This window comes from Anguilla rostrata, chromosome 2 (genome assembly GCF_018555375.3).
Source record: "Anguilla rostrata isolate EN2019 chromosome 2, ASM1855537v3, whole genome shotgun sequence".
In the NCBI taxonomy this organism is placed as follows: Eukaryota; Metazoa; Chordata; class Actinopteri; order Anguilliformes; family Anguillidae; genus Anguilla; species Anguilla rostrata.
The window spans coordinates 52567920-52585970 of NC_057934.1; the positions used below are offsets into that span (position 1 = coordinate 52567920).

General features: G+C 37.9%; 1 protein-coding gene across 1 annotated transcript; it reads right to left on the bottom strand.

Annotated features, from left to right (window-relative positions):
* Nucleotides 1–1623: 1623 nt before the first annotated feature.
* Nucleotides 1624–16160, bottom strand: LOC135248418 (myosin heavy chain, fast skeletal muscle-like). Its single transcript, XM_064323046.1, has 37 exons — nt 15951–16160; nt 15693–15826; nt 15437–15593; nt 15070–15097; nt 14851–14965; nt 14669–14761; nt 13924–13987; nt 13737–13835; nt 13071–13174; nt 12848–12986; nt 12607–12725; nt 12327–12476; nt 11789–11959; nt 11403–11709; nt 10876–10946; nt 10685–10772; nt 10454–10571; nt 10243–10366; nt 8911–9047; nt 8187–8442; nt 7721–7963; nt 7345–7521; nt 7121–7266; nt 6942–7032; nt 6467–6856; nt 6122–6367; nt 5842–6038; nt 5543–5726; nt 5225–5390; nt 4937–5061; nt 4190–4498; nt 3091–3294; nt 2813–2938; nt 2239–2409; nt 2022–2126; nt 1840–1935; nt 1624–1767 (listed from the first exon to the last, which is right to left on the bottom strand). The coding sequence occupies exons 1-37, from the start codon at nt 16156–16158 to the stop codon at nt 1624–1626; spliced, it is 5802 nt and encodes a 1933-aa protein (XP_064179116.1). The 5' UTR covers nt 16159–16160.
* Nucleotides 16161–18051: the final 1891 nt, after the last annotated feature.

The following is an 18051-nucleotide window of genomic DNA, read 5'->3' on the forward strand; positions in this document are numbered from 1 at the left end:
CACAGAAAAACGACTCATATTTGATTTCACTGATTATGTTTTGAAAAAAAATGCTTAGTACAAACGCATCAAACTAATATCAATTGAACCCAGAACTAAATAATACTCAAATAACTGCAGAATTGCAAGTTTTAAAAATACATTTTTTCAATGTATAATATTTTGAAGGTAGGGATTTTTTTAAATACACTTTTAGGAAGTAATAAAGGTGAAATGTATAGCACATTTATCACAATGCAACAGTTTTTTTTTTCTTGCTCATATACACTACATTTCCAAATGTTTGTGGACACCTGAACATCACACCCATACATACTTGTTGAACATCTCATTATAAAACCATGGGCATTAATATGGAGTTGGACCACCCCTTTGCTGCTGTGACAGCCTCCATTCTTCTGGGAAGGCTTTCCAGTAGATTTTGGAACAAGTCATGGCTGCAGTGATTCGCTTCCATTCAACCACAAGAGCATTCCTGAGGCTGGGCACTGATGTTAGGCATAAGGCCTAGCTCGCCGGTCGCTTTCCAATTCATCCCAAAGGTGTTAGATGGGGTAGAGGTCAGAGCTCTGCAGGCCAGTCAATTTCTTCCCCACCAAACTCAGCAAACCATTTCTTTATGCTTTGTGCATGGGGGCATTGTCATGCTGAAACAGGAAAGGTCCTTCCCTAAACTGTTGCCATGAAGTTGGAAGCACACAGTTCTCCAGAATATCATTGTATGCCTTAGCATTAAGATTTCCCTTCACTGGCACTAAAGGGCCTAGCCCTAACCATGAAAAATGGCCCCAAACCATTATTCGTGCTCCACCGAACTTTACAGTTGGCACTATTCAGGCCAGTACAGTTGGTACTATGCATTATGCCAAATGCAGATTCATCTGTCAGTCTGCCAGATAGTGAAGCATGATTCATCACTCCAGAGAAGGCGTTTCCACTGCACCAGAGTCCAGTGGCGGTGTGCTTTACGTCAATCCAGCCGATGCTTGGCGTTACGCATGGTGATCTTAGGCTTGTGTGAAGCTCTTGACAAACAGTTCTTGCACTGACGTCATTTCCACAGGTGGACTGAAACTCTGTAGTGAGTGTTGCAACTGAGGACAGATGATTTTTACATGCTACACACTACACACAGCACTCAGCGGTCCCATTCTGTGAGCCTGTGTGGCCTATCGCTTTGCAGCTCAGCTGTTGTTGCTCCTATACGTTTCCGCTTCACAATAACAGCACTTACAGTTGACCGGGGCAGCTCTAGCAGCAGGGCAGATATTTCACAAACTGACTTCTTGGAAATCCTTGAAAGTCACAGAGCTCTCCAATACGACCAATTTTACTGCCAATGTTTGTATATGGAGATTGCATGGCTGTATGCTTGATTTTATGCACCTGTTAGTAATAGATGTGGCTGAAATAGCCAAACCACTAATTAGAAGGGGTGTCCACATACTTTTGGAAATTTTGTGTATTTCAGGTCTTTGGTGCTCAGTGTTAAGCATTCATGTTGAAACATTTTGAATAAGTTTATGTGGACTATTCATAACCTCCTAAAAGGCATGGTAATCTTTATGTGGAGAAATGGAGTCTGGATATATAGTTAGGTGTTCATCCCATTAAGCCTCTTCTTCAACTAACCTTCAATCTCATGTCACGGCTCTTAGCTCTCATCTTGTTGACCTGGGCCTCGGCAATATCAGCACGCTCCTCAGCCTCCTCCAGTTCATGCTGCACCTTCCTGAACTTGGACAGGTGAGTGTTAGCTTGCTCCTCCTGAAAAGAGGTTTAAAACGTGTTGAATATAATGCAATTAAAAACAATTATTGTAATTGAACTTTGACTTACAGCTTCTTCAGCCTGCCTCTTATAAGCTTTGACTTTCAGCTGCAGCTTGTCCACCAAATCCTGGAGCCGATTTACATTCTTCTTGTCCTCCTCTGTCTATAGTAAATTCAAAAGTATGAAAATGTGTACCTTTCAGTAGTTATATAAAACTATTTTTTCAGTCACTGATGATAATAATACACCTGGTAGATGAGCTCCTTGACTCTTCTCTCATATTTGCGGACACCTTTAATGGCATCAGCTCCACGCTTTTGTTCAGCTTCAAGCTCATTCTCCAGCTCATGGACCTATAAATGATAGGATTAATGTAAGAAAAAAGTTCTACGTAAAACACAAGTGAGTAAACCACACATTTGAAATTTGACCAAGGTTAGTCTTGACCAGAAAGCCATAGCCTACTCTAGCTTCAAGTTTCTGGAGCTGTTTCTTTCCGCCCTTCATGGCCAGATTCTCAGCCTCGTCCAGACGATGCTGCAGGTCCTTGACTGTGACCTCCAGGTTCTTCTTCATTCTTTCCAGATGAGCACTGGTGTCCTGCTCCTTCTTTAGTTCCTCTGCCATCATGGCAGCCTGAACAATTAAAAAATTATTTAGGGCCACATTCATAGAAGAGTAATTATGAGCCAATCAGGCTCTGGATTGAAGACAGAACAGAAAATCCAATGTGACGTTTCATAATATCTCTCCAGTACAAAGAGGGGTCATATCCACCAATGAACAGAGGTTTATATTATAGGTTTTCCTATGTATTTAGTGGCGGTTTGTTTTAAGGTTTTTACAAATGTGCTTTATCACCCAAAATAGTATCACATGCACATCCTTATGTGTAAAATAATAATGCCATCTGTGTATCCAACAATTGGATGTATAGGTGTGGAGTATGTCTCAAAAACCTGTTACTTGGTGGGTGGAATACCTGCAAACCCAACAACATTAGTATATTCAAAATTGTTTTCTTTTCCTGTTAACTCACATCAGTAATGGCTTTCTTGGCCTTTTCCTCTGCATTTCGTGCTTCTTGGATAGTATCATCCACTTCACCCTGGAGCTGGGCAAGGTCAGCATCAAGCTTCTTCTTGGTGTTGATCAGGCTTGTGTTCTGAAAACAGAACCATACCTTTCATTGAGCAAAGAATACATTGTATTGTAGGCCTGTGTAGATCAATTTAAGGATGCCTCGTGACAATGTAATGCTTCTTAAAGGACACACCAACGCCAAGCAAGTTGCATATTATAAACTTATTGACCCACCTGGGAATGAAGCAGCACCACTCTTTCACAGGTGTCCACCAGCTCCTGCTCAGCCACTTTTCGGCTTCTCTCTGTTTGTTCCTGAGCAGCTCTCAGCTCTTCAATCTCAGCCTGCATCAGGGTATTCCTACGCTCCATCATAGCAACCTGTTCTTTCAGGTCCTCCTCTCCTCTTAAGGCATCATCAAGGTGGAGTTGGGCATCCTATTAAAATCAGTTATGCTCAATTAAAATTCAGTCCAGTCCACAAATACAGAAGATGTAGAATAGTGATGGCCAACAGACAAAGGGCCATATTTACTAAGCATGCCGCAAATTGGTGTCAGTGGAGCAAAATTCAACATTGGCGCATGTTTTCAATTTAGCTAGGTATTTACGAGGGATGGGTATTTGGATGATTTTTAGTGCTCAAATGTCTGGTGGGAATTTTGAGTATTTCTATAGAGTATTTGAGTCCTTATTCGCTCTGGGGGGATTTGTGATTATTGCCATTTTTACCAGTTCCATTACGATCCCCATTTTTATTGTTTCTCTGATTTTAGTGCTTTAGATGGAAACGGTCATCGGTCATGCAACATGTATGACTTGTAGCCTATAAGCTAGACCTGTAGCATTTTCACCATATTGCCAAATGCAAATGAGAAAAACACAATGCGACAATGTAGATTCTATAATGTGCTGAGATCAAAATTCCAGTTCTTGTCAGCTGTTTTAATGAAATGTTTGACAGCCTGTCAACAGAGTTCTTGCTGAGCTCTCCTTCCCCCGTTACAGTAATCTGTCAGTGACAACATGCTTCATCAAAGACTAAAACCTTGCAATGTAGGGGATAGACGGAACTTTTTGTACACTGCTACTACAGTAGCCATTTCAAATTTGTACACACACAATTCAGACATTCGAGAACTGTTTTTGAGTGAGGCAAGTAAAAATTTGCCCCAGAAGTTATTTTTCTGATATATAATGCATTATTTTTAGTTTAGGGATGCCGCATTTCTCTCATTTTACTTGCGTTACCTCCGGTGTGGTACCTTAGTATTATGAAAAATGCTACCCTTAGTAAATATGGCCCAAAGTGTGCAGGACACAGTGAAGTTACCTTGAGTTGTCCCTGTACATTCCTCAGCTGTTTCTGGGCTTCAGCAGCCTGCCGGTTGGCATGACTCAGCTGAACCTCCATCTCATTGAGGTCTCCCTCCATCTTCTTCTTGACTCTGAGGGAATCGTTCCTGCTCCTGACCTCTGCATCAAGGGTGCTCTGCATTGATTCTATGACTCGCTGGCTATTTCGTTTCATCTGCTCCATTTCTTCATTCTTCTCAGCAATCTTTCTGTCCACTTCAGACTTGATCTGGTTGAGCTCTAGCTGAACACGGAGAATCTTGGATTCCTCATTTTCCAGTGAAGCCTAAAAGAGAATTCATTAAATATAAGATGTATTTTAAATTAAATGAATGTCCAGTTTTTGCAGTTATATGCAGTAAATCGTGTAGGATTTCCAAATCATGTAGCATTTCTAAATAGTTTAAGTGGTTAAACATTCATAACTTTGAAAATCATGTACGAATACACTCATTTAAAAACTTTCTGCTTGACTTGGCTGCTGACATATCTTTTAGGTTTATATGTCAGTGGTACTACTATGCATATAGGTGTGTGCATGAGTGTATATCTGTGTGTGTTTGTATGATCTAATTGATGAAGAAACATTTCTGACATAAGTGCCTCCTAAGAAATTAGCTGCAAACACCTCCTGTAAATTATCTGTTTATGTGACAGCATCACAGCAAGCATGACAGTTCGTGCAAAGGTAAATAGTAATTGTATATGTATATTTGATGAATACTTCTGCTTCCTCCAGTGCAGTCTGGACATCTGCTTTCTCTGTCTCAGCTGTCTTCTTTGCCTTCTCCAGCTCATGAACAGTATTTCCAGTTTCAACAATCTGCTCAGTTAGGTCTGCGATTTCCTCTGGTATTCACACAAGAAGAACAGTATTGATAATAACTTAAATTAACCTAACTTAATAGATTAAAGTAATGTTAATATTCTGTAAATTGCTGTTTTTGTACAGTAGTACAAAAATAATTTTTTATGATAAAAAGCAAACAGGAATAAGAGAGAAAAGCAATACGTTGCAAGTTCTTGTTCTCTCGCTTCAGGGTCTCCAGCTGATCCAGAGCTTCCTCATAGGAGTTCTTCATCTTGAAGAGCTCAGTGCTGAGAGAACGAGCCTCTTTCTGAGCTCCTTCCAGCTCTGCCTGGCCTTCCTCAAACTTCTGCTTCCATTCTGCTAAAACCTGAAATTATTATTTTTAAAAAATATTTTTCATTTTATCATGTCTGTAAGGAGACTCTGAGACAAGAGTATTTAATGCAGCCACTAAGTGAATTCCAAAGGAAATTAGACTCAAATGGCTTCATCATGGGTGGGGTTTGTTTGCTTGAATACCTTGTCAAAGTTTCTTTGCTTCTTGTCAAGAGAAGCAGCCAAAGCATTTGCTCTCTCCATATCAATCATGAGGTCCTCCACTTCACCCTGAAATCTCTGCTTGGTCTTTTCCAAAGAGGCACATTTTGAGTTCATAGCCTCAATTTGTTCCTCAGAATCCTGCAGACGCTGAGCAAGTTTTTTCCTAAGGAGAGTGACAGTAATTAAAACTTTATTAGAACTTATTACATTTAATGATTTCAAGTGGTGTTTGAATAAAATATGAACAACAAATGTAGTTATAGAAACAGGAGAGTTACTTGGCTTCCTCAAGTTCCTCAGTGCGTTGAATGGCATCAGTTTCATATTTGGATCTCCACTGAGCCACCTCACTGTTGGCCTTGGACATTCTATGCTGCAGCTCAGCCTTGGCCTCCTGCTCCTCCTCATACTGCTCCCTCAGCAGGTCACAGTCATAGCGGGCTGACTGTAGAGCATGGGCAAGGGCATTCTTCGCCTGTATGAAAGGCACAAGTGGATAATGTAAGGTTGAACTTAGATACATTAACTACACAAACTATATCAAGTTGGATATTTTACCTTAACTTCCTCTTCCATTTGTCTCTTCAGCTCCTCAATTTGCTGAGTGAAAGCCTGTTTGCCTCTTGTTAGCTGCGACACCAGGGCTTCCTTTTCTTCTAGCTGCCGAGAAATTTCCCCATTTTCTGTTTGAAGCCTTGCATGTTGTACACTGATATCATTTATACTGCGTGCATTTTCATCGCTTTTTAGCGTCAGTTCGCTAAGTTGGTCCTCAAGAGTCCTGCACATCTTCTCAAGATTAACCTGAATAATCAAAGAAATATCGATGTAAAATATCACAAAAAATCATATCATAATAATCAATGTGAATGCATGCATTTTATCATTTTCTTTTACAGTTACCTTTCCTTTTGCTACAGCTTCCATGTTGCTGGACAGGTCATCAATCTCCATTTTGAATTCACACTTCTCCTTTTCCAGCTTCTGTTTGACACGTTGAAGGTTATCGATTTGTTCTCCTAACTCTGCCACGGTGTCTGCATGCTTCTTACGGAGGGCAGCAGCCGTGGCCTCATGCTGAAGAGTGGACTCCTCAAGATCACGCCGCAGTTTCTGGAACTCAGCTTCACGCTTCTTGTTCATCTCAATCTGAGCTGTGGTTGCCCCACCAGCTTCTTCAAGCCTCTCACTGATCTCCTCCAGTTCCCTAAAGAGTTCTGCTCTCTGCTTCTCTACCTTGGCCCGGGCAGCACGTTCAGCCTCGATTTCCTCTTCCAGTTCTTCAGTGCGGGCCTATAGATTGACATACAAATCGTGCCTGAATCCAGGGGTTGTGAAACTGTCATAGGAATAGTTATTTTGAAAAGTCTAGTGTTACCTGCAGCTCCTTGATTTTCTTATGCAACTGACCACCAAGTGCTTGCTCATCTTCAATCTTTCCAAGAAGTTGACTTAGTTCAAATTCCTTTCTATGGGGTTTCAAAAAACATCAGCAAACATTAAAGGGAATTTTTATGATGAAAGCGTTTTAATGAATATTTCAGTGTTTAAACTCACTTCTTATTCGTTTCGTCTGACTGCTGTTTGTCATTTTCCAGATCCATTATGCATTCCTGGGAAAGTTTCAGGTCGCCTTCAAGTTTTCTCTTGGCTCTCTCAAGGTCCATACGGATTTTCTTCTCTTGTTCCAGAGAACCTTCAAGCTGTGAAAAAGGTAATGCATTAATTGAGTTCATCTAGTTCAAAGTCCTTCATTGTCTTACCATTGACCTGAAACTTACATCATCCACTTGCTGTTCAAGCTTTGCCTTGGCTTTGGTCAGAGTGTTGACTTTGTCTTCCTCTGCCTGCAGATCATCAAGGGTCTGCTGATGTGCCTCTTGGAGGGCTTTCTTCTCCTTGGTTAACTTAGCAATGGTTTCATCCAGGGATGACATTTCCTCAGTCAGGTTTTTCACCTAATTGGTGAATTGGTGCAAATATGTATGTTCATATTCATATGAATTATGCCGTAACTAAACAAATAACCATTAAAGCACATAAATTACATTATAGTTCTTATAGATTGTTTATATTATTTATTATTACATTATATATAAAGTAAAGACGTTTAAGTCAAAGTTACATGATTGTTATCATATAGTAGTGTAATTTGACCTTGTTCTCTGTGGCATGTTTCTCTTTTTCCACTTTGGCCAAGGTAAGCTCTAAGTCATCAATATCTTTCTTCAGCTCAGAGCATTCGTCCTCCAGTTTCCTCTTCTTGGCAGTCAGTTCAGCATTCATTTCCTCTTCATCCTCCAGCCTCTCATTTAACTCATTCAGTCTTCCTTCAAGTTGTATTTTATTTTTTATTAGGCCCTCACACCTCTCCTCTGCATCTGAGAGACTTTCACTTTCCTAAATTCAGAAATAAACTTTCAAAACTTTTGAAAAATATATAAATTATGGAATTTATTCAAAGCGTGAATAATAATTTTAAAAAATGCACAGCAAGATATTCAATGCTGAATCAGTGTGGATGGAATTGATTTTAGTGATATTTTACTGTGTCAAAGACATTTTGAGAGAGACAGACAGATAGAGAGAGAGAGAGAGAGAGAGAATTAAAAAGCCTACTAACAGCTGCCACTTGTAACTGCAGATCATTCTTTTCCTGGAGCAGAGTGACCATTTTCTCCTCAAGCTCCTTCCTCTTCACTTCTGCCTTTGCTAGATTTTCCTTGCATTTGGAAAATTCCTCCCTCATGTTGGCCATTTCTTTCTCTGCTTCTGCACTCCTCAGAAGTGGCTTAATCTTGAAATAAAGCTTCATCCATGGCCAGTGTTTCACATTCATGAATGCGCGGATGTTGTACTGAATTGTGAAAATTGACTCTCTGAATGAAAAGAGGGATAGGAAGAATTATTGTCCTTGTTTTAATTCATGATCTTCTATAAATATCAAGCTCTACCAGTCATACCAGTTCATCAGTATTGTTTACCTTCAGATAATCTTATGTTATTAATTTTTTAAATGGGAACAAATATAAACCAAAAATGAGGTTACATTTTTATAGTATAAAAATAGGATAAGTATTTACATTTTAAACAAAGTCAATTGTTTTATTGAAATTCTGCCAATTTTTCTAAAGCTAAAGTTTAATAGGCCAGAATTTCATGAAAATTTGTCCATCAGCTTGACGTTTTTTATTTTTTTTACAAATGCAGTTTGAGTCTACTTTTCACAAAAAAGAATGAAAGAAATAGTGTGTTCATTTAAAAAATACAACATTTGCCATTTTGAATGTCATTCAAGGGAAAACGTACTATTGCCAGTGAATCCTGGCAATAATATCAAGCTTTACCTCCTTTCCATCATTTTCACAAACTCTTTTCTCATGAGGAAGCCACGGCAAAGAGCTTGAGTCATTGTTACCAGTGTCGCAAGCTTCTCATCTCGCATCTCTTCCAGGGTACCCAACAGACCAGCTTTGAAGAACACCTTCAATGGTAAAGGCTTCATTTTGGTACATGCTACTCAAAAAAAGAGGGGTGCTGCACACAGTACACGACAGTTATCTGGCTAATTTCTCTGACTTGCTTTCCATATTTTAACTCACTCACTCTTTGTATTGTCAGACATATCCAATGCTCACATGCACATAACGTTCATTTTTTTCCCACTGGTAGCTTTAATCACACATATATGTTCTCTCACAATGTGTACACTCACACATATTTCCACAACATAGGATTCTGGGTGCGCACACACAGGCCTAAGCCTAAGCCAGCCATGATCTAATGGGGGCAAAGCAAAAGATCTATGCCATAGATGCCATCCTTGGGGTCTCGATCAACACTTCAGCCTATCTAGTTTCCATCAACACAAATAGGGCTTACAGTTAACAAATGCGTATAATGTGTTCCACTGTGGCTATTTTTAGTTTACATTTATTTTTGCTTGGTGTAAACTCACTCTTTATTCACAACTATAGGTCAAATTACTTTTTTTAAAGCAAGTAAATATTACATTTCATCTTACAATTAGCAATTAAGTCTATTGTTAATTAAGGTTTAAACCACAATTATATGAAAAATATAATGAATGATAAAGCATGCCCACTGCCATTGCTCTATAACAGATGCAGTTTGCAGTCTGTGGGCAAAGCAAACCAAGGTAATACACATTTCATTTTGCATATTGTAAAAGATGTACATAACACACAGTTTATTGTGCATAATCTGCATTAAAGGTTTCAGTGAATCCCATGTAACTTACAGACAAACATCAGTCTTTAATTTACATAACAAACATCCCTGCTTTGGCAGTTGGATGCAGAGCAGGTCCCATGACTAGACTTAAAGCTAAAGATTTGTCTCTGCTGTAAACTTTAGCAGCTGTGTTTACATGCCTGTCTGGGGACTGCTGATAGCTGTAGCTCAGTGGGAGTTACAGAGTATGTGCAAGTGTTCTCTGTTTCACTGAACCCCAGAGGGAGGTAGAACACAGTTCCTGACTGTATGTACCTACACCAGTTGAGTTGCTCTTGTAAAAAAGGCATGATTGAAACATTATGAAAAGTATTTTGCAGAGAACTTTGCTCTCATGTAAGTACAGAGATTTCTGCAGTTATAGTGTTATTATCTATTTTTCTCTAAAATTCCATTGTACCTTCTCATTTGTTTTAATGTCTTACCTTGGTATGTCCAAACTTATACTGGGTGTGGTCCACGTCAATTGACCCCAAGAGCTTCTCTGAAGCTTTCTTGTTGTCTATGAACTGCCCATCTGGTATAACACTGGCATTCAATACTTTGTACCTAAAAATATGAAGACATGGAAATTTAGTTCATTTTATAATTTTAAATATTTAAATTTTACCTTTGGTAAAATAGTACTCTGCATACCTTTGCTTGAAATCTCCATATAGGATTCTGCTTGGGAACCCCTTCCTGCAGATTCTGATCCCTTCCAGCACACCATTACACCTCAGCTGGTGGATAACCAGATGATTCTCCATGAGACCTATGAAGTTGATGACATGCATTTTTAGATCAAGTGCTAGCTGATAATGAATACAATCTGCAGTAAATGCAAGAATTGGAAGGTATTTGCAGTAAAGAATACAAGTTCATTACCTGGTGTTTTTGATTCATTGGGAATCAAACAGCGTACAAAGTGAGGATGAGTGCTTCGCAGGTTTGCCATCAGCTTACCCAGGTTCTCCTGTAGTGTAAAATATATTGGATATTAATTAATGTCATAAAAAATTCCAATCAGTTTTCTAAACTTATTGTTTAATTGCTCAGTTGAACAATGGAACATGTACCCGAAACAGAGCAGACACAGTCTGAAAGGAACCTCCCTTCTTCTTGCCCCCCTTCTTGCCACTGCCAGACTCTGCACAAAAATAAAAAAATTGTTTTTTTAAAGTTGTCAGCATGAATGAATCTTGAATGGACACTTAAAAAGATTAGATTTAATGAAAAATATATTTTGTGCCTTTAATAATTTATATTAGGACATTCACTATGGTATGACAAACAGGTTTAATATTCCTGATTTATAAATACAAGCCAAAAGAGGATTCTAACCTCTTCACCTTTCTAAAATGTTATTTTCCAAATTTTCATAAATTTTGACTTTTTCATGATAATCGGGTAAAATGTAGATTAAATGCAAAGGTTATTTTAATTTCTTTTTAAAATACTCATTGCAGCATGATGAAAGATGCCAATCTTTCATTTCTCTGAAGGTATCTTATTCTGTAACAAAATACTTTCAACTGATCTTAATAATATACTGATGTTTATTATATATCATTTCACAAGTAAAAGGAAATTTCACCCCAGATACCTTCAGTTGATGAAAAGCTTGCATAGAGAAGAGATAGCAGTTTCAGAGAGGATTTCTGGTACAGCTGCACAACAGACTCATTCAGGGGGTCCTTGTTTTTGTCCAGCCAACCACAGATGTTGTAGTTCACTGTCCCAGCATAGTGCACCAGAGAGAAGTGGGCCTCAGTCTTGCCCTTGGCAGGCTTGGGCTTCTGGAAGCAGTTAGCTTTACCAAGATGTTGGTCATACAACTTGTTTTTGAAGGTTGTGTCTGAAGCCTTTGGGAACATACACTCCTCTTCAAGGATGGAGAAAATGCCCATTGGCTATTAAAAAAGAGAAAATGTTTGTTAAACTCACAAGTAAACTGAAAAAATATGCATTTTCTTTTAACTCAATACTGACCTTTTCAATAAGATTAATGCAGGCAGCCAAATCCATACCAAAATCTATAAACTCCCATTCAATCCCCTCTTTTGTGTACTCTTCTTGTTCCAGTACAAACATATGGTGGTTGAAAAACTGTTGCAGTTTCTCATTGGTGAAGTTGATGCACAGCTGCTCTAAGCTATTGAACTACACAAAGAAAGAAAAACATTGAAAACTTAAATTGTGCTGACAGATGTTTGTGCACAGATGTTTGGTTTGTAAATAATTTTGTACACTGTCAGTTAGAAAAGAGATGAGAGCCCTTGATAAACACAGAACACTGTATGTATCAATATTCTTGTATAATTTGGATTAGGTGTAAACCTTCATGTTGCAGTAGAGACACATTTGTAATCAGTAAAATAGTGTGAATAACCAGTTTTAGGAGACAAGCATCAAAAACAGTCTACTTAAATACCACTATCTCATTATATACCACAATATGTGGTTTAACAGGAATGGAATCTGTTTTATTTGCATTATAGATATGGACATTTAGGCATGCACTACTAACATCGAAGATCTCAAATCCAGCAATGTCCAGGACACCGATGAAGAACTGTCTGGGCTGCTTTGTGTCCAACATCTGGTTGATACGGATAACCATCCATAAGAACATTTTCTCATAGATGGACTTAGCCAGGGCCATAACTGAATTATGCACCTAAGAAAGGAACAACAATTAAAAAAAGATAATCATTGAAAAACTGGATAGCTAATCAGGAATAACATAAATGCAATATATGTTAAAAATAACACAATAACTTCAGACTCATTGGAATTGAATTCTTCACCTGTTGAACTGTCTGGCCCTTGGTGACAAACTCATTTCCCACCTTCACTCTGGGATAGCACAGAGCTTTGAGTAAATCAGCAGAGTTCAGGCCCAGGAGGTAAGCAACTTTGTCAGCCACTATATCCAAAAAAGTAATAGCATTAACAAGGCTGGATTATGTTGAACTGACATTTAAAATGAAATATCTATCAGATGTTTTCAGAAATTGAACCATGGAAGATATAAAACATAGTATTTACCCTCAGTGCCATCAGGCTCAGCTTGCTCTTCACGCTGTTTCTGTTTGAACTTCATGTTCCCATGATGTATCACTGCACCAGTCAGTTTGTAGATGCTATTTTTTTCCTCATTTGTGAAGCCCAGAATATCTATGGCTGTCTAATTGGGACAGCATATTCCACATAAGGAAAAAGAAATGGAATATTGTACTGAAAAATGTATGACCTTAATAAGAGCACTCACATCAGTGGCAACCAGCTCTTCCTTGTCATCAATACTGGCCACAGAGATCTGGCCCTGGCTGATCATGGGGAAATCGTAGGGGTTGGTAGTGATGAGGAGCATTTCTGTGTAAAAAAAAAAAAAAAAAAAGAAATTCAAGGTTGATACTCACTTAGAATTTCCTGCTTCTGAGATTTATATCAGTTAACTTAAACAGCTTATGATCCATGAAAACCATTGATTGACTTTTGAATAGGCTATAATCACAAACGCATTGCATGCAGAAGCCCCAAAATTAGCAATCCACTGCAAGGTGGGCTGAGCACGCAGGTGGCAAAGGGCAAAAATATCCCTTGATGAACACACGCCTGGCAGCAGCTCCCCTCCCACTTCAGTGCACAGCGATTCACAAAATTACCAAAAGGCTCAGGCACGTCAAAATCCATAACGAAAATACCATTTCGCCAGTGTGACAGCTCGCAACACACCATGCACCGGCTGGAAAATAGAGCCCAAATTCGTGTAGCTGGAATTCAGCGTGACTCATCTTTTTAGTGAGACCCCATCCCAACTGCACAGCTATCAAATCCCCACTTGCATCACCCATGGCAAGATGTGCACAATAAAGAATGTGCTTAACCTGCCAAAATAGTAATTTGCTAATTGAACATAGGCATTATATCTTACCAATCAACTCTGGCTTGTGATTGGTCATGATCTGATAGAAGATGTGATAACTTCTTTCATCTGCCACCTGGAATGTCACCCTGGACTTTTCAAGCAGATCTGTTTAAATTAAAGTGAAGTAAAACAAAACTACAAAAGCATAGTGACAACAGTGAAAATGGTCTTAGGTTTGAGATAGAGAACTCACATGTCTCAATGTCAGCTGAGGCTAGTTTTCCTGTAGTTCCAAAATGAATTCTGATGAATTTTCCCTGATTAAAATTATTAACACAGAAGGATTTTAAAATGTACATTACATAACTTATACAACCCATATACACACACGCGCGCGCGCACACACACATGCAAACATGCACGCACACACACGCACACAAAGACAATGTGCAGGCAACCAGCTAATTTGGGCATCCTGCTTTCCTGGAAATGCATATTCAGAATAAAATAATGAATTCTCAATTCTTACTATATTTATGCATGTGAATTGCAAACACAAATAAATGATAGAAACTCTGGGAATGGATATAAATGTCACCATTGCTTAAGGTAGATGGAAACTGGTCTTTGTAGGGAAAGGCATGGCAATATTTGACTTTTTACTCAATGGACTGGATCAATTCATCTAAAAATAATAATCTTTTTACTGGTGTCTGTTAGCACAGTTAAGCATAATATTGTGGAATCAAGGGAATCCGCATATTCCTACATCAAAAACCTAAAAAAAAAGACTCACAGCTGTTACAATGGAAAGGTCATTTCCCATATGCAGTAATGCGGTTAAAAAAAAGTAAGCAAGTTAAAATTCCATTTTCAAGGCGTGTTTCTATATATTTGACATAGATTGAAAAAGAAGAGGCACTAAGCATCACACCCTACCTGGCTCTGAAATTTCAACAGACACTGAAACACAGAAATATACAACATTAAGGACTTACAAAGCGTGATGAGTTGTCATTCCTAACAGTCTTGGCATTGCCATATGCCTCCAGCAGAGGGTTGGCTGCAATGATTTGATCCTCCAGTGAGCCCTACAGAAAACATAACATCTTTCATAGATATCTCCATCACATGGATTCCAAAAATAATTCTAAGACAAAACAAATAATTTGATTCTCGCCTGCATTTTACCAACAGCTGCAGCTTCTTTCTTCTTGTCACCAGAGACCGCAATTGTTGCAAAGTACTGGATGACACGTTTTGTGTTCACAGTCTTTCCTGCACCAGATTCTCCACTGCATTAATAGCAAAAACAGGAATATGTGAACATTAGATATGGAGTATAGTTCAAAATAGTGACAAAAACAATGTTTAGAAATATATAAGTATGCACTCTTACGTGATCAGGACTGACTGGTTTTCTCTGTCTGCAAAGAGAAACATTTGTGGCATTCATGATTCTTGATGAATATTCTTGATGAATCTTAATCTTAATTAAATTTTATTGTAGAGAGGACTGTAAGTGCACATCTAGTTGATTTTCATGGGTGCTTGGACAAGGAAATTAATCTTGAATAAACGTAAATGACTCCCGCACATCATATTTTATGTGATCTCATGTTTTATTTGTGCTAACATTTTGGTCATCAATGCTTTGATGAGGGTATTTGTGTGCGGGAGTCTTTTACGTTTATTCATTAATTATTATTAAATTAAAAATAATGGATAATGTCTGTTTTACATAGGCAATATGGTGCAGTCATTACCAGTGAGCATGAACTGATAAGCGTTATCAGAGACAGAGAAGATGTGGGGTGGTGCCTCCATGCGCTTTTTGCCTCTGTAGGCCGATACAACCTCTTGGTTGTACACAGGGAGCCACTTGTATGGGTTCACAGTGACACAGAACAGCCCAGAGTAGGTCTAAAATAGAATTTCAGATTTGTTAAACATCAAATGTCTCAGCAACAACCACAAATAAAGATTTTGGTGTAGCTGTATTATTTAAAATAAAATACTTACATAGATCATCCATGCTGCGTAACGCTCTTTGAGGTTATATAGCACAGAGGCTTCATTAAGGTGGGTCAGCATGGCCATGTCCTCAATTTTATCAAACTTTGGAGGATTCATTGGGCAGACATCATCATCCTTAACTGTTACAGTCTGAAAAATAAGAGGATAACAAGTAATTATTTTGGTTTATAGTGCAGTCGATAATTTAATAAGCACATGTACTATATATGTACTATAATTTGATTTCTTGTTTACAGTAAACACTCACTTGTCCTGCCTCAGTTTTTACAGTGACTTTGCCACCTTCTTTTTGTTGAATTATGCCTTTGACATAGAGCTCTTTGGGGTCGGTTACAAAGTAGGCAGTCTTGGCATCAAAAGGTCTGTTTTGTGCCTCAATTCTCTCCTTCTCCGGCTTCCGGAGGTATATGGCCGCCTCACCAAAAACAGCCATCTCTGCATCCGTGCTCATGATGAGGATTTACTATGAAGGCAGTGCACAGAATTTAGCTTAGCAATTTTACTTCTATGGCAGATGCTTTCTGCTCAGTTAAATCTCACAAGAATGGTAAAAATTTGAAATAACTGAAAATTGCCTTTCACAAATACCCAGCAAAAAAGAACAAGGTTTCCTACCTGTAAACAGCACAGACAAGTGTAGTTAGATGAAGCCGTTTCTCTACAATGGAAAAATAAATAATTAATTAATACTATTTCATGTAAATTCTTGTTGCTTAATTTCTTCTGAATTCTTTCCTGAATTTTGTATAAAAACAATCTGAACTAAAGAAACAGCTCACAGTTATTTTAAACAACAGATCTCTGTTGAGATGTTGAGAAGACAGATTCATATTTTCCCAGCTGTTTTTTTCTTTAGATTTATATTTACTTTTATATTCTATAATTAACTAATTGTTTTGAATTAGAATAACACAATTTTGGATGCACTTTTTACACTCAATGCTCTCAGTATACTGTAAATGCACTTCTGATGTCTCTGGTCAATAGTAAATACAGTGATAATTCACATCATTGTTTAAAATTGAATAATTTAACAGTAAACACGAGAAATAAAGTAGGGAAAAAAAAATTGAAATCCTAGGATGCCAAAAAAAGTTTTGGTCTTTATAGTTTTTGTTGAAACATTAATTTTTATTTAATCTTTCTGAAGAATAATTCCATTTATTCTTATAATAAATAATTTTAAAATAAATACACTGTCCATTTGAAAAGTGTGACTCCTGTGCAAATACACAATCAGAGTTTTATAATTACATGAAATAAAGGAAATGCTTACCACAGTTTGCTATGAGTTAGGCCTCTTCATAATTTGGGAGGCTCCTCTGAGCTGCTTTTATTGAGATAATTGTGCATGCTAAGCAAACTGGCCCTCTCCTTTTGGTCATGTGAATCTGAACCGCCCTCTTGTTAGACCTCTTACTCTCCATCTGACTTTTTGTTAATTCAAGTTGCATGGAGGCATATTGGTTTTGAATGATTGCCAGAATGTTCATTATTCTTGAAGATATTATACTAATCATCTTCTTCTCTCTATAGGCTTCATAATGTTTTTACTTGATGACTGGTACAGTAGCTGTCTTTCAACATGAGCCAGTGAATAGAGCTGAACAGGAAGCGAACTAAGTAAAATAATGAAAAATATTTAGTTATTCAATAATTTATTGTTATTGCCATTTCTTAACTTTCAACTACTTCAATTAAATTAAAGATAGACAGATGTAATAAAAATAACAAAGCCATTTGGCTTTTCTCTCTCTCGCTCTCTCGTTCTCTCTCTCTCTCTCTCTCTCTCTCTCTCTCTCTCTCTCACACACACACACACACACACAGAAATAAAGACTGAGCAGGTGGATCATAATCCTTTGTAAAGCAAATGGGGTGATGACAGTTTCAGCCTGGTTCTGAAGGGAGAGCTCTGAGGATCTAAGATCCTATCCATCATATCAGATCATTCTCTGAGTTACCATTTTGGAATATTCTACAAGCCTCAAATGAAATTTAGCAATGACAAAACTGCTATTATGTTTTGATGTGATATTGTGCAGAATAACATCTGTTTTTGTTTGAAAGAGAGTGTCTAAAATGTAATTTAAACTTGGTGCAATCCTGTGGTATTCTAGATATGCAGAGGGGTTTAAGGAATTGAGCTTGGTTTAAATCACTGTGTGAGTTTCAGACAATTGTAATTCCAGATGATTGAAATGAGATCATGTTTATATCTGGAAACTGCTGTTAACAGTATAACATCTCTAAAGATGCATTTTAATGTTACACTTGAAAAATATCAACAAAAGTGAAAACATCTGTAGCTGGCAGTAAATGATAACATTAGTAAATATTATGT

Bases quoted from the DNA above. Each gene is read 5' to 3' on its own strand.
- LOC135248418 (XM_064323046.1), bottom strand. From the start codon at position 16,158: ATGAGCACGGATGCAGAGATGGCTGTTTTTGGTGAGGCGGCCATATAC. The intron at 15,098-15,436 runs GTAATGACTGCA...TTCTCTTTGCAG, and splicing joins TTATCAGTTCATGCTCACTG to ACAGAGAAAACCAGTCAGTC. The intron at 4,499-4,936 runs GTATTCATCAAA...ATTCTCTTTTAG, and splicing joins CTGCACTGGAGGAAGCAGAA to GCTTCACTGGAAAATGAGGA.